Genomic DNA, 17071 nt, shown 5'->3' with positions numbered 1-17071 from the left:
GGAGGGCCAATGATGCATATACGCTGTCAGATCAACTATTTCTTTTACAGTGTGTATATTTGTGACTTTACATTTCCCTCATACATACAAACCTCTAAGCTCACTGAAAGAGGCCTTATCTGTTTGCAGGAGGTCTCCTGAAAGTGTCGTATCCAGAGTGATTGGAGAACTTAAAATGTCAAAACTAAAACGACTCATCATTTATATCTCTACATATAAATACATATCTATATCTATCTATTATTTAATCGGTGTAACTAACGCTTAAATATGTGAACAATTTACTGTTGAAGGTGACCGGGGTGGAGTTAATTTTAACCATATACTAGTGGCCTAATCCTTAAAAATCCACCATATTTAATGATAAAGTTGAAATTTATGTAATTATTTTAAATATTTCTATATAGTAACCAGTTGTAAAAAACAGTGGAACATATGTATGAAGTAACTTCACATTCACATTATTACAGTTTTTCCACGTTATTACAGTTTTTCAGACTGGTGGGATTCCCGAGCGTTTCCCTTTTCCGGAAATGACGCAATGTTGTTATTATTCCAGGAAGAGAGGACGGGAAAGCACTGAACTGCGTCAACAATTGTTTTTATGATACATTCGTATTTCAGCTCCTCTTCAACATGGCAGCTGGGTATGTTTCAAGTTTATTTTATAAATAAGGCTTATAACAAAGAAGTTGTTGATACTACCTCCGTCTGACATGTATTTAGAAGCTTCTCGAGAGACACTGCCACTGTTTATGTTAGCTAACCTTGTCCTCCAGTTGATAGCAGTGCTCTCTCGCTAGCTGCTCTGTTTTCCGTTAAGGGCGTTGCGACTTTACTAATATAACGTGTGTTTAACTAGTTAAAGTGAATATTTTGCTCTGTAGTTTATACATTTCGGAGGAACAAATGTCTCTTTGCCTTGAGATTAACGTGTGATCTTGTCTGCTAAAGTAGCTATGTAACTAACGTTAGCTAACTAGCTGCAGAGCTAACTTAGCAAAATATGATCAGTGTTTTCACATTAGGCCTCGCTCGTAGCTTGTAGTCGCCACAGTTGACATTTTAGCCATTACCGACGACTTTTGCCAAATGGGATTTAGTGTTATACATCACTTTGAGGACTTCGGTGATTACTGTAGATGACAAAAGTGTTGAGAGTTTCCGATCATCATCCGAGGAAATGTTTCAAGTGTCACAGGCCTAATTACGTCGGACAAAATTAAACCAGCTAAGGCCCAAATGGAAAATCCACCCTGAAGCAGAACTGACGTTAGTCATGTGGTCGTGTTTTAATGTTAAGTTTAAATAAAGGCCAGTTGTCAGGAGAAGAGTCTGTTGTCCTCTAATTTATCGTGTATGAGGTGACACTGTGACACTATTTACGATTAACGTAACTGAACATAAAGTGCCGTAAAGGGGAATTTAAATAGTTATCTCGCCAAACAACTCAAATAAGAATGAATATCACCGATCTGATATAAGTTTAAGTCTTAATGATTCGGTTGTTAAGTGTGACAGAAATATCAAAAGTAAAGCTAAGCTGTGCTTCATCATTTTCTCAAAGTAATTTTCTTATTACCTGAGTTGTTAAAGGTTAAACTAAATCAACTGAATAAAATAAGTTAGGAACAACAAAATCAAACTAACAGCTATTATTGTTGCAATTAAACCATCTATTTATCTTTGTACTGTATTAAAAATGTAGTCTAGGAAATTGACAGAATTTAAATAAAGACTAATACTTAAGTAAAGAACGAAGTCAAGTACTGTTGTAAAGTATTTCTCTTTTATTTGTATAAAGGTTTCAGATTTGCATTTTGTGAAAAGACGCTGTCAGAAGACACTGTGTTATATAACCATTTGCACAATTATAGGTGTATTAAGTGTAACTGTTCTTCAGCTATCAACATTTAAACTTATAGTCTAGAAACATTACATGACAGTGTTGTAACTGTTAGGAGTTTGTCTTCATGTGGTCTTCAGTCATTGGTAAATACATCACACAAATTGGAATTAAAAGGCCACTAAAAGTTGTAATTATATGAAGACAGGCCCTAATACACATTAGGGTGTTACAGATGAATTGTATGGACATGGCTACACTGTAATATGCTGCATTGTTTTTGTCCATCATGTGTTAGAAGTTGAAGGTTATGGCCTGTACTGGAAACTTGGGTTTCGTGGACCTTGCCTGGGTTTCCCACTGACAAATTACCAAATTGTTTATCACTTAAGAGCAACTTCCTGGTGGCAAGATCAGATGTTCTTAATTTTTATTTTTTTACTTAATATCTTGACTTTGATTACCCAACAGTTTCTGTGAGAGTAACTGTCTCAAACAAGGAGAAAGCACATATTCATGAGCCCAGGAGCTCATAGTCCCACCTACACTTAAGCCAAATTGATGCATTTGTTAAGGATGTAGTTTTGCAGTTTGTCTTTTTGCAGACAAGTTTCTTCAAAGTACACATTTCCTAAATTGGGACACAGATGGCATTCATACCAAACGTGTCATCTGTTTTTGCTGATTGAGCAAGAGACCCTTCACCACAAAAACATAACTTCTGCTTTGCTTTGACTACACTTTCAAATTCTACTTATTGCCTTGGCAAAGCTACTCAGGCAAGCACCTGAGTTCACTTTTTAAGCCAGTCAAAGCTAACCTAATGTTTTACCATGATTGTATTGTCTTAAATCCCTAAATCCCTATCCTGAAATAATGATTATATTTGCTACATGAAAATCGAACATGGCTCTGTTTGAATATCAAAAATGGTTAACCTAAGTAAAATAAGGACATTTAAAATATGTGCTATTAGCCATGTTGTCAAGATATGATTCCAAATGAGGTTGTTCCCTACCATTATAATGCTTCAGCACAGTACACGAACAATTTTGGACTGCACCACCAAAGCAGAATGAATGTAAAATCGATGTAGAGTTCAAAACTAACAAAATGGCTTTCCACAGATCTAATGCTTGTAGGTGGTCCCCAGTGGACTTCGTTTGCAAGTGTTGTCTGTAAGCTCTTTGGGTGTTGTTTATTTATTAGATATGTATGTATATCATTATTTTTTATTTAAAAATAGCAAATTCTCTGGGGGAGGACACCCAACCCTAGAACTGGCTTGCCTCTTCACTTGCTTTCATTCCTCATAAAGACTGGTACTTTACTTGTTTCTGCAATTATTATTGTTTTTAATCATATGTTTTGTTGCTTGTCTCTTCCTGTGTAGCCACTGCTGAGTAATTTATGGCACTGTTCCTGGACAGGACTTTATTCGATAACAACATGGACACATCAAACTTTGCCCACGTCATCTTCCAGAATGTGGGGAAGAGTTACTTGCCCCATGCTGCACTGGAGTGTCATTACACCCTGACACAATTCATCAAACCACATCCAAAGGACTGGGTTGGCATATTCAAGGTGAATAACCCCCTTCAAAATGTTACACAAGCCTGTGTTGAGAGGGTCTCCGTACCTAGTTGGAAGAACATAATTAAATACTAGAATTTGTATTTGTTGTAGTAGGACAGGTATTATAGTATATATATATAGTATAGTATATAGTATATATAGACATGAGCTTATTGTGTATTATGTATCAGAGGGTAAATCTCTAACATAATGTACGATAATGACATCTTTGCAATATAACCATGATTTAAAAGGAGTGACATTTTAACTGAAATGTGGAAACAAAGTATTCATTCAGCGGCGACAAAAACTGAGAGATTGCAAGTGCAGCCATTGTCATGTTTGTTTTAAGAATGAGCTTGACAGTGAAGCAGTGAAGCATTTTGACCCCCACCACGTACTTGAGTCTCCCACATGGATCTTGTTATAGGAGCACTTTAAATCCAATACAGTGGTAGTAATTTATTTTAGCCTCATCTGTAATGAATCGCGGTTGTAGACAGAAGCATATGGCTCCACGCTCCTGTAGACCAACATGCTTTTTATCTAGTAAAGATGAGACTGAAGCTGGGACTAAATCGTATCAGACCCCCCCCCCCCCCCGCACACACACACACACACACACACACACACACACACACACACACACACACACACACACACACACACACACCAAAAATCACCAAACTAGTGGCTCTGTCTGTTTGTGTTGCATTATTACTGAATGTGCTTCTAGTGTCAGAAATAAGCTTGTCATGCACTTATTCTTGAAGTGTACTGTAATGCAGTTAAGCCAACCAAGACAAATAGTTGCAGTTTTGTAGAACATCAGAGATTTAAATTTTTCATGTCTCTGTCACTGATGAATAATTTATGTCGACAGTTCATGTACTTAGTGTGTGCTATCCATGATTTGTTTGTGGATTTGTGAAACGGATGCATGCGCAGGTTTTTGCCGAGCCCCTCTGAGAAATGAGGTCATGTTAGGCTACCGGAGATGGATCAGTTAATGTCTGGAGGCTGTTTAAATACTGGATTCAGCACTCTGTTGTAACTGCCACATCACATTGTGTTTTAGCCTCAAGGCACCAACTGGCAGTGTAGATCTTAAAATCGCTAATTTCTTGAGCCTCTAAAACACATGGCTGAGCTGGAAAAGGCTGAGTGCAGAATTGTAAATCGTGTAAATGTTCCTGGCAGTGCTGACAGATGGGACGCTTGTTGCCAAGTTCTTGTATTTGTATGCAGAGAGATACCTGCATACGCTGTGCATCAGTGTTAGCTCCTTAGCGCACATGTAGCTGCTCGCTTCCAGCCAAGCAGAGCAAATTCCACTTTAGACTGTTCGGAGTGCCACCACTTTCTCTGGCTTTTATACATCTTTGGTTCGCTTTTGATCTGAATAATAGTTCCAGTGTTAAGTGAGGCAGGTTAGACTAAGACATGTCAGCTGAAATGTGTGAAAATGTAAGTAAGTTTGTTCAAAGAATTAGAATTTAGTATAATTATATTTTTTTATTCATGCCCTCACATGTCAACCTAATTTACAAATTACCCACTTTTACGTTGCAAGTCAAAGAAAACCTAATGTACTGTTGATGATAAATAAATGGTAGACAGGTTCTTGTTTGGACAAGGACGAAAGCAGACATTGGCCCTTTGATGCTGGAACGTTTATCGTGCTGCATAATGCAAGCTGTTCTCGGCCTCATGGAGGAATGTTGTTGGGACAGGTTGTCAGAGTGGCCTAGGAGAAAGCAAGCCCAACTTTATAATTAACCTGTCTCCAAACACAACCTTTCTGTGTGATTCATGAACAACTTGCTCCTGAATTTATGCAATCTGACTGGCACATAGGCAGTACATTACCTCCAACAGCAACATTGCCATCGGCTTCTGTCAGCTTTCCTGTACAAGTATGACTTTGCTGGAATGCGGGTGAAGTGTCATGTTTAATCTAAAATGCCTGTTACATATGTAGATTCTCAGGTGACGTTTTCTGTTTTGGGAGGTTTTTCTTGCCTGTGTTATCGGTTCAGTCACAAGTCCAGTTTTTTTTATGGTGGCTCTACATAATTTCTACCTCCTCTCCTTACATTTATACACATTGCAGACCAGTCTGTTAAAAGTGAAAGAGTTCCTCTCAGAATTTTTACCCACCACCACCTCTGCTGCTCTAATGAGTGGACTGGTAAGGGCTAGCCTTCAGTAATGACACTCACTAACTAGGTGCATGTTTTAATTGCTTCCTGTTCTTTACTGCTGGAGGCTGGAACTGCACTGCTAACAATTGGGGGTTTGGAGCACCAGGGCCTTCTATCTCTGGCTCTCTTGTGGGATTGTAGCTGTAGGCTGTTTGTACACAGGTGACAAAATAAACTGCTCAGATAGTGAAAAAAGTCTGTCTGTATTAAAAGAAAAAATCAAAAAATAGATAAATAGATAGATAGACACACACACACACACAAAATCTGTACAAAACAGAATTTGGGCATAATCTTGAAAGTAACACAACTTAATCTACGTGGCAGAGGCTGGTGTGTGTGGCTTGTTGTGGATGCATGTGTGTGCCTGAGCGTGCACACCGAGAGCCAGCCAGCTCGATGTGACTCTGATGTTGTTTGACAGTTTTATGGCACCAGGCTGAAGTTCTGGATGTATTTTCTGTACTCCCCCCTCATCAGCCATCAGTTAACAACACATAAAATACGTATAATTACATTTTGGTTTTCATTTTCAAGTCACCTATGTATAAAATTTTCACCTATTTTCCTCTTCCTGTGAGGAGTGAGTTGTAGCTGCATTTCCACAGTTGGGCTTGTTCATGACAAGGGCCAGGCCACATACACATGGTGACCAAGCATTGGAGTGGTTTACAGAAGTAATCATTTTCCTTGTTAGGAAAGAGTCACAGTTTGCATGGTCTTACACTATCATCTCCACTTAGATTGAAAACCCCATGATTACCGTAATAAACCAGTTTGAGATATTTTGGAAGTGGCACTGTGTGGATTCTAGGAAGTCTCCCTGTTAATTCCTCATTGTTATTATCCTACACTGATGTGGTGAGAACGTCTGGTTGAATGGATTCCCCACAATGTCTCACAGGTCGGTTGGAGCACAGCGAGGGACTATTACACATTCTTGTGGTCGCCTCTCCCTGAGAACCATGTGGAAGGCACCGCAGTGCATAGAACGGTGGTCTTTCAGGGTAAGATCATACCATAGTTTTATATAACTTTGACACCTTTTAATAACCACATATCAGAGGGCTGTTCAGAGGACTGTTAAAACTTTAATACCAAATCGGAGTGAAATGAGAAATTTTCCCCACAGATCTCTGCTCTGGTGTTAATGACATTTCAGGTTATGTGTTTTTTATCTTTTATAACCTTTTTATAAAGTTATGGAGAGTGACACGAAGAGGAGGAAGACGTGAATTATTAGCTTTCTGCACTTTTCTCAGTTTTATATCTACACGTCTCCCAAAATTAAATCTGGGCAAAATGCACTTATTCCAAAGTTAGAACTGTGCTTTGTTTTAACTTTGGAACAAGTGTTCACTTTAGGATAAGCCATCTGTGAGTGATTTTTGGGTTGTGGAGGGATATGTTTTGCTTTGCTTCTCTGTATTGCTGTACACCAAGTCCACTGACTGGATGCCTCTCTCCCCCAGGATATTACGTGCCCAATGACGATGGTGAGTTCTACCAGTTCTGTTACGTGACCCACAAAGGGGAGATCCGGGGAGCCAGCACTCCATTCCAGTTTCGTGCCAACAGCCCTTCAGAGGACGAACTGCTGACTGTGGAGGATGAATGCAACTCAGACATCCTAGTGGTCACCACCAAGGCTGGCTTCCTTGAGGTACAGCATACCTCAGCAGCACTGCTAGATATATGTGCTCTCAGATTTTATTTGTCTGTCACACCCAAAACAGCTAAATACATCTCTTGAGTCCACATTAGTTTGATAAAGGCATAATGTACGTGAGCATAGTGGTGTACTTTGCTCATGAAGTGAACTGTTCAGTGAACGGCCCAAACATCTTGAACAACTTATCTTTATGTGCAGCAAAAGGTGGAAGAAGCCCAGAGAGAGAAAGATGAGCTGGTCAAAAACATGGCACTCCTGCAGCAGGAGAAGGAGCAGCTGGAAGCTGAGAAGGAGAGCCTGCAGAAGGAGTGCGAGCATGAGAAAGAAACCTGTGTCCAGCTGCGAAAAGAGAACCAAGTAAGCTGAGAATGGACTGAGGCCGTTTTTGAAGGCAGATGGGAGTGCCAGCATCAAGGGAGGGAAGAAAAAATGTTTGTTGCTGTTGTGAAAATGTTGTCAGTAAACCAAAAGGCCCTGTTCCAATTTTCTTGTATAGTGTAGATGTTCATGGTTCATGTTAATTGAATAGAACATACTGCTAAATGTGCTAAATTATATGATTGATGATATTTTCAAGTCCCTGCAGTTATTCCGAAGACTGTTTTTTGCATTTGGCCAAACAGTCTCTTAGCACCCCCTAGTGAAAGACTTCGAGTATGCAGAGCTCTCCAGATGATCCACTATAAGTATAAATCACACTCTGACAGATATGAATGTCTGTATTATCAAAGTTGTAATTCACCTTTTTATAGCATGACATTAAGTCTTAAAAGCAGTGTCAGTAATAATTCATATTGCTGTCCTGTGCTATAAATCTGCTGGTTTTAAAATGGCTTTCAGATGAAAACATGATTACAGATTTTGTGGCTGTTAATTTTATGGCTATACTTTTATATGATTTTTTTATGTGGTGTGAATATAAAGATTCCAAAATTCTGTCTATAAACAAACTGTAAAAAAATCATTTCCTTTTGCTTTTTTGATGTCATCCTCTGAGCTAGAAAGCTCTGCAACAAGCCATGAAGTTCATTTTGATTTAGACTTGCGTTTCAAAGACGATAAAGTTTTTATATTTTAAGCAAGTTTCCCACAAGTTTAGTGTCAGAGATGGAAAGCGGTATGCGAGGAAGCTACCATTATTTTGTCATGTCAGAGTTTAACCTGTCTAGATTTATAATGTATCATGCACATTATCAAACAGAATTATTGTTTTTTTTATTTCACTGGTTTCCAACATTATATTTTATTGTTTCTCAGGAGGTGCAGAATTCTTCCCAGGCCTTGCAAGAGGAGAAAGAGGAGGTGAAGAGGAGGCTGGAGGATGCCACAGCCAGAGTTATACAGTTGGAGGAGGACCTGATTGGAGTCACTCAGAAAGGCCTGCAAAAGGAAACTGAGTTGGATAGGTGAGTTCCGAGTGGAGGGGTTGTTCCAGGTTCACTTAATTGCTGGTTTTGCTAGAAAGGAAGATGCTTTTTATTGTTTTCTGCCAGCACCTTGTTTTATATGTGAGTGGTGCATAAAACCGGCGTTAACTTTCAAACATCATTAACTATCATGACGTATCAGTTATCCCAAACACTGAATGTGAACATAGTCACAAATTGTGTCTAACATTTTTTCTGATCTTTTCTTTAGTCTCAAGGATAGAGTCAAGAAACTCACAGCAGAGAAGGAGGCACTTGAATCTCATCTCAAGAATGAGAAAGATGAGAAGGAACTGTACAAGGTAATGCACTGATCATATCAATAAGTTTATTGTACAACCCCCATTCCAAAAAAAGTTGGGTCTCTGTGTCAATAAAAACAGAAAGTGATTAGCAAACCGACTAAGTTCACCAACAACATTTTTACGAAGTGTTCCTGAGCCCATGTAGCAATATTTTTTATACAATCATGTGTTCACAAAGTGGTGAACCTCGCTCCATCCTTGCTTGTGAACGACTGAGCCTTTCCAGTATACAGTCATGATACTATCACCTGTTACCAATGAACCTGTTTACCTGTGGAATGTTCCAAACAGGTGTTTTTGGAGCATTCCACAGCTGTAGCTGCTCTTGCTGCATCAAATTCAGAATAAGCAGATATTTACAAAAATCAATGAAGCTGATGAGGTCAAACATTAAATATTTTGTGTTTGTACTGTTTTCAGTCGGGTGTATGTCAAAAACAATTAGCAAATTATCACAATGTTTCATTTATGTTTCACACCGTTTCCCAACATTTTTGGAATTGGGGTTGTGTGTATTTCCTCAAAAGAGTTGCATTCTTAAATAAAGGATGTCAGGGGTCAGGCTTGTCACAGCTAGGTGCTTTCAAGCCACATGATCATTATGTGGCTGGGGTTGGCTTAGCAGTGGTCCGGTTGACTGCTATGCTAGTGGCATCTCACAACCTGTACAGTTAACAATATTTACATTATATTAGATTCCCCCAAACTGGAGGTCCAGTTCATTGAGTTTTCCTGTTTCTGTTTTTCAGTCTTTACTGCTGTGATAATTCTGCGTTCTCTTACCCAAACATTTAGTCTAAACAGGGCATGCCTTATTCTGTCTTCTTCTGGTCCGTCTGATGTTTCTGCGTCTTTGTTGTGGTGGGCACTGCACAGGAACTGGGAGTGCCACATGCTGTACTGTCGCCACGGAAATGGAGCCAAAAACCCATACCTAATTTAACTTGCGCCATCACACTGGGGCCGTTGCACAAGGAAAACTTTATGAGCCTATCTCAATCTCTGTTTTGTAATTGAGGTCATGCAACATTTATTTTAATAGTCATATGCTCTTTGGTACATGATCGTGATTGGTGTTGTATAAACAAGGCAAAAGCCAACAGCTTTATGTTTTATAACTTCTCTTGTGTTTTATAACTTCTTCTATGCTCGTGTGGGCGTGTTTACATCTGTGTGTGTGTGTGTGCACACCAGATTCACCTGAAAAACCGAGAGCTGGAGAACACTAAACTGAGTGCAGAGCTGCAGATGCTGAAGTCTGTGGATGTTAACAAGGAAAACACCATTGCCCAGTTTAAAGAAGAGGTGGGACGCCTGCAGGCGTGCCTCACTGAGAAGGAGAAACAGTACAGGGAGATCCTGGCCAAAGTTCCCCCCTTGGTACAGAGAATTTTGTTTTAAAGCTGTAAAAAGTCACAACACATATGTAGATTTGTCATATATCTTATTTAAATCGCTGAATTCTGATGTCATCTGATAATCTGAAGATTAATTATAACAGGAATAGGAAAAAGAATCACACATAGTAACACATTTACAGTGACATTGCGGAAATGAAAAACCTTCACCTAAAATGTGTTTGTTTCTGGCAGGGAGAACTGAAGGCCCTGAAGGAGCAGCTGCGGCAGAAGGAGGAGCAGCTCCAGGCCAACCAGCAGCAGTCCTCCTTGTTGGCTGCTGAGTTGAGAGACGCCTCTAGCACTCGTGACCGTACCATGTCTGAACTGTACCACATGAAGCTGGAGGCCGATGCCCTTCGCCAGGCCAAGGCTGAAGCTCAAGCTCAGTGCGTCCGCCTAGTCGAGCAGATGAAGGCAGAGGCCGAGCAGGAAGCTGTAAGCATCAATCTATCAATAGGCTTTATTAATTCAATGAGATTTATATGAAACATTACATTCATTAATAGACAGGTTTTAATATAATGTAGGCAGAGGGCAGGTGAGGGCAGTGTGAGTGTAGAAAACATCAGTTTCTATTTACCAGAGTAGCAATGAGCAAAAAGCTTAGAAAATAAAAATGAATTCAGTTCATTTTGATGTAAATGTATAATAATTATCGCTAACAGAATCACAAGTCAAATTCACGTGTCCATAGTTTCAGTGCAAGTAAAATATAGCATCTCAAACAATGAAACATGAGAACATTCATTTGTATTATGCATATCACAGTAACATTTAACATTATTTCAACACAGAATAATAACATTAAATGGGTATAAGTCATGATGCTACTGTAAAATTTTGGTTCAACTATATTCCAAGTGTGCTATGTTTTGGTAAAGCCGATAAGCAAGAAGAGCAATATAATGGAAGCATGAACAAAACGTCTCTCTCACAGGGGGTTTACTGATTTGGAAGCTGTATTTCTTTCCATAGTTCAGACACAGCCAGATCAAAACTGAATCAAAAAACAAAAGAACATCCATCGCTGAACAGCACACCTTCTTGGGGTACATGACCTTGCTTTCTAATTGTGTGAACTTGTTAGCACCCCTTTAATATTAAAAGACTAATAGATATTGTAGAGTATTACTTATAGTTTTAAAGGTGCCATTCATAAGAGGATCTTTTCAATCTCTACAACTTCATAGTGGTCCTAGCACTTGGCCGTTGCTGTGTTCAGTGTCTTATCTGTTCTGTTGTCACGTTTTCTTTGTCACCAGACCAAAGCAGAAGAGGAAGCTGCTGCAGACCCCGCTGTAGTAGCGGAGCTGCAGAGAGAGGTGGAGGACCTGAAGCTGCGGCTGCACATGGCTGCAGAACACTACAAGGAGAAATACAAGGAATGTCAGCGACTGCAAAAACAAGTGCTTAGACTCTCTGAGCAGCAAGGGGTAGGTCCCACAGGATACCAGCTAACATACTGTACGCTAGTCCCCGACAAGTGAAAGAACAGAACTTGCATCAGATTTCTGTCACTGTGCCTGCCTATCACATCCCACTTACTACCCTCAGAGGTGAAAGGTCCTTTGGCCAATCCTCAGTCTGTGTTGTTAATTTCTTGAATGGAATGAAACGCAAAAGGCCGTGAGATTAGACAAAATCCTCTTCATTAGCAATCGTCCTCATAAAAGACATTAACAGATCTTAGTGTCTCTTTATAAAAGTATCACAAATTTAATTAAGAACACATTTTTTTAAATTGTTTTCAGCAGCTTTTTGACCCTTCCCCTTGAAGGTTTCTTTCAATTAGCTGTTTGTGTCCTCTAGTTATTTTTAGAGCTGATTTTTGATATTTTTTCCCCGTCTGTAGGAACTGAAGAGAAGCTCAGCACAAGAGGCCACAATAATCCCCGCATCAGTGAGTCCAGACACATCAGTGCCAGGTATGTTGATGTCTAACTGTGCAAAATTGTAAGTTTATGGAATGAAAAAACATGGATAAAGTCGGTAATGTTGTGTAAGTTTAGCAGCAGTGCACTTTCTTATGTGGCTGCCTTGTGTGTTTTTCTATTTTTCCTTTAGAAATGAGTCAGTCAGTATTTTAATTTGGACATTGATATACTTAAATGTAGGTGGGTTGTAATAACATGTCACATTTAAGTGTATCAATGGGCGTCAGTTTGTCATTTTGATAATCAACAGATGCAACGATGACAAAAGAAGTGTTTGCCCCAGCAGACTGTCTGACTTGCCTTTGTTGTCCTCACAGGGAGCCCAGGTTCTGCTGACCCCATGCTGGAAGCCATCATCCAGGAGAAGCTGAAAGGCATGAGCAGAGAGGCGTCTGACAGGAATGACAAATACAGGAAATGCAAGCAGATGCTGGTGGTAAGAAAATTATTATTTGCATCCTTTTAGTTGTTATTGTAATATATAGTATCTGCCCTCTGCATCGGTCAGCCCGGAATATGATAAAAAGAGCACTGGTTAATGTGTCACTGCTCTTTAGGAGGAGAAGGATCGTAGCTGCATGTTTGCTGATGAGTTGGCCAAGATGGAGGTGAAATTTAAGGAACAAGTGAAGACCAATGAGAACCTGAAACTGCAGCTGGCAGCAGAGGAAGACCGCTACAAGGTCAGTTCATCAGCGTACAGATTCGCTCCAGCCATTCACTGCTAGTGACTCTGTGCTGCTTTCGAAGCAGGTCTGCCTTTGGACACTTACTGTGTTTTTACCTCTGGGTATGGCTGGTCTAGCTCAGGGATGGAGCCTTTGATGCTATCTCTCCCCTTGAACACAGTCGCTCTGACAGTGTTGTTTATGAGCAGGCGTATCTGTGAGACGACATTTTACTGCTGTTTATGTCAGGCTCTGGAGACAAGCGAAGCTTGGCTCTGAGGAATCATCTCCAGTTGCCTGGCTAATGCTGTGCTTGGCTCAGGTCAGGCGGATATTTGCTTAGTGTCTCGGAGGAATTCAAACAGGTTGTTTTGCTTTGAGCGGTATTGTACATAAATCAGTCCTTTGCAAAGGGAAGCCTTTTATGGCTGTGATCAATTAATGTCATGCACTGAGGTCTGAGACTGTTTCAATGATGCGGCTTTCAGTCGGCAACACGTCAGATATTTGAGAGCTGAAAATGTCTCTTGTCTGTCTTTGTGTCTTTTGTTTAATTAGAGCCAGGTAGCTGAGAAGGGACGGGAGCTGAAGGAGCTGAAGGACACACTAGCACTTGTAGTTAAGGAGAAGGAAAAACTGGAGGAGGTTAGTGACAGCTTTCATTTTCTTCTTTTATAGACTTCTTCCACCCTAAAAATTCCCTGAAAAGTGCCATTCCTCTGCCATTTTCCCTCTCCCAATCTGGTGTGTGTTTAATATGCCTCTAATTGTAGAAGCAAAGTAAATGAGTTCTTATTTTCCATTCCATTACTTTGGACCACAGCAAGGTCCTGACTGGCCTAAAATATTGCTTCGAGGTAATGCTGTTACAGCTAAGAGAAGCAGAATGACCCAATTTGAGGTTTAGACTGTAAATCAAATTGGCGTCTGCAACGAACATCAATAAAACACAGCGTCCCATTCCCTTTGAAAATGAGAAGAGTTTCTGTTTTAATGAAAGCACTAATTAAACTGTTTGTGTGAGCGAGAGAAAAAGCAAGAAGTCACAATTCTGGAGCTGCCTTGTGACTGCGAGCAGTGATGCATCACTTGCCAGGCAGACTGGGAGGCATAGAGATTAAATCAGATACATAGCTAGCTCATCAGAAAATATTGATGCCCACGGTGGCAGCTGATCTTTGTGAGAGAGAAAAATTGTTCAAATGCTCCTTTTTCCTCCCCAGGATTTCCAGAAGGCCAGCAGTAGCAGGAAGGGAGATCAGGGGGCCAGTGAGAAAAGCAGTCTGGAGAGTAACCAGTCCGGTGTGCCTTTATTCCTGCAGTACCCTGTCCCATACACCCAGGATGCCCCCACCCCTTTGCTGGTCTCTCAGAGCCCCAGCAAGCTGCATTTTGGGAACCCTTACTCTATCTCAGACTCAAAAGGTCGGTTTCCATGTCATAAAGTGAACTGAAAATTCTCCAGTTGCAGAAAAACTGGCTTGTATTTACCGTAGCTATGTTTCTCCATCCTCTCCTTGCAGATGAGGGAGACGAGGAGTTCTCAGATGACCAGCTGCTTAGGCTGCCCCCTGTGGGCCCGCCCTCCTGGGACAGTAACGTGGTGTGTATCCAACCCACCCGCAACCACAGCCGGCCAGAAGGCCACGAGGAGTCCGAGGAAAAGCAAAACAACAACAATGTAAGCCTGTCGGACCGTGCTGTGTGTTCTCCACCAAGGCTGTACGCTGTTAAATGCTTATGACTGGCTTCCTTTTCTCCTGTGTGTTCGATATTGACAGATGTGTGTGGATTTCTTTTTTTTTTTCACGCTGTTTTGCCTTTCTCTCAGGGTAATACCAACGAACAGCCGACAGCAACTGAAGCCCACAGCCCATTTGTGAACGATGGACAAACTGCCTTCTGCTTTGATCCCAGGTAACACACCCTCACATGCCCACACTCTCATAAATGCCATCCAGGTTTGCTGCACCCAACATTTTTCTAAACCTTTGCATTGTAACATGTGTAAAGTGTTTGTTCTGCCGCACCACCCCCTTTTGTTGGTTTTAGTCAAGCAGCAGGCCACCCACGTCGCATCAAGACAGATGCTCTTTATTAGCCCGCGCTCCTGGTTTGCCCACATCATCACTTCGCTGCTTAATAACATGAGCTTTCTCTCCCCGCCTTCCTCTTCTGTCCCTGCGTGCAGCATGGACATGAAGCGGTGTCCGCTGTGTGAGGTCATCTTCCCGCCCAACTATGACCAGAGCAAGTTCGAGGAGCATGTGGAGAGCCACTGGAAAATCTGCCCCATGTGCAGCGAGCAGTTCCCGCTGGACTGCGACCAGAAGGTGTTTGAGAATCACGTGCTCACTCACTTCGACGGCCACACGCTCAACTTCGACTAGAGAAACGGAAAGTCAGCGCATCCGATCTGCCTACTTCCTGTCACCACTGAAATAAATCACTGCACTCTTTTCTGCATGTAATGGTGTGAAGATCCGCTCTTTAGGACTATACTGACTTTCGCTTTGTTACTTCAACTTAGAGAAACACTTTGAAGTTATGTGACATTTTGAAATGACATTCAAATTCAGTGTATATGGCAGGGCTCCTGAATCTGTTTGCAAATCAGAACATTTTTTTATAGGTGGCAGATTTCCCTTCATTGGATTGAGGAATAATTTCGTGGGGTCAGACTGTTGTACGAATATTTACCGACTTTAAATTGACTCGGCTCTCACGGATCTGTTAGACTGCAGGACGTGATGAATCAGGGAAAGAGATAAGTGTTTACCAAACTTACATTTAAAACATCCAACCAAATGGTTCCCCACTTAAACATCACTGTACAAGTCATTTCCTCATTCTTTCTAGCAGCCTTGGTGCACTATATGCAGTCAGGGAGAACTCTTCAGTGATTACATTCAGACATGATTATACAGTATATCATCAGATCATCTATTTTAGAATAACGAAAGCCAATGATATTGTGAAAGCCTTGATACTTTGTGTATGATAGATTTGTGTTCTGTTAGGTTTCCTTTGTTTTGATTTTAATTCGGGTTCAAACCCTGAAGGTGTGTAACCCTACTGTGTTTGTGCCGTTTTTTTATTAATACTATCATTTGTTGTCTGCCGCAGTGGCTCAAATTGCAGTGAGCTGGAATGAGCTACAAACATGAAAAGTCAGCCCAATAACTGGAAATGACGCGCAAGTGCTTCGTAAGAAGTATGAGCCCAATCAGCCAGATAGTGGCGCTTTAATTAAGGTCCAGAAAAATGCTCTCTTGGAAAAGCCACGCCCTCAATACGCTCTACAGAACAGCCTCTCGGACCATAAATGTCAGTCATGATGGATGTTTTTGCTAATTTGCGTAATGTGCAAAACAGTGACGTGACATCTACCTTTTGGATTTTGACTGTATCAGCACTAAACTGGGTATACGGCATTGCGAGTCTGAACTGTGCAATGCTGCTATAAATGAGCAAGATCTCTTGAAAAACATGGCCGTCATTGACCAATAGATGTGACCTAAGGTGGGGCTGAGCTGGAAATTGGCGCCACAAGCGTGTACCTGGTGGACTGAATGTCACCAGTTTTGGTGTGCATGTTCTGGGGGCTCGTATTCACCAAAATCTGGAGTGCCATATTGATTGGTACAAGTGGGCGTGGCCTAGCATTTTTGTTCCTTACTCCAGATGCCTTTGCAATAAAGTAGCTGAATTGACCCTGACGCTTGTTGCTGCTTTTCTTTTGGCCGATTTAGCTGTTTCCTCCTGTTGGGTGCAAAAAAAGACCTGAACCCGCAGATTGTCGCTTGCGGCAATATTTATTTAATTGGGCTTTTATGTCAGAATTCTTAAGAACTTTCATATCATCAGCTGATCAGTGCATGCTGAGCTTATGTTCAATTTCCTCCTTTTGTTCTTCTCTTTTACAGCATTAAGTTATTCATAGAAGCGTTTCATTTGTAAGTGAGTTTCATGTATCTAATATAACTAATAAAGTCTGTTTGAAACTGAATTGTCTCCCAGCGCCGTTGGTAACACAG

General features: G+C 40.8%; 1 protein-coding gene across 1 annotated transcript; it reads left to right on the top strand.

Moving 5' to 3' along the window:
- Window positions 1-540: 540 nt before the first annotated feature.
- Window positions 541-17043, top strand: tax1bp1b (Tax1 (human T-cell leukemia virus type I) binding protein 1b). Its single transcript, XM_070966029.1, has 18 exons — window positions 541-647; window positions 3240-3433; window positions 6533-6635; window positions 7101-7291; window positions 7499-7657; window positions 8558-8706; window positions 8939-9029; window positions 10227-10412; window positions 10625-10867; window positions 11695-11865; window positions 12285-12357; window positions 12684-12802; window positions 12924-13049; window positions 13593-13679; window positions 14258-14459; window positions 14558-14715; window positions 14866-14951; window positions 15226-17043. Exons 2-18 carry the CDS (start codon window positions 3257-3259, stop codon window positions 15422-15424), a joined length of 2520 nt encoding a protein of 839 aa, XP_070822130.1. The 5' UTR covers window positions 541-647; window positions 3240-3256; the 3' UTR covers window positions 15425-17043.
- Window positions 17044-17071: the final 28 nt, after the last annotated feature.

This window comes from Chaetodon trifascialis, chromosome 7 (assembly GCF_039877785.1).
Source record: "Chaetodon trifascialis isolate fChaTrf1 chromosome 7, fChaTrf1.hap1, whole genome shotgun sequence".
NCBI classification, from domain to species: domain Eukaryota; kingdom Metazoa; phylum Chordata; class Actinopteri; order Chaetodontiformes; family Chaetodontidae; genus Chaetodon; species Chaetodon trifascialis.
Note: the sequence above shows the minus strand (reverse complement) of the source record. Positions and strands in the feature narration are given on the sequence as shown.

Coding starts and splice junctions, on each gene's coding strand:
- tax1bp1b (XM_070966029.1), top strand. CDS start 3,257: ATGGCACTGTTCCTGGACAGGACTTTATTCGATAACAACATGGACACA. Junction 7,292..7,498: donor CCAAGGCTGGCTTCCTTGAG/GTACAGCATACC, acceptor CTTTATGTGCAG/CAAAAGGTGGAAGAAGCCCA. Junction 10,413..10,624: donor TGGCCAAAGTTCCCCCCTTG/GTACAGAGAATT, acceptor TGTTTCTGGCAG/GGAGAACTGAAGGCCCTGAA.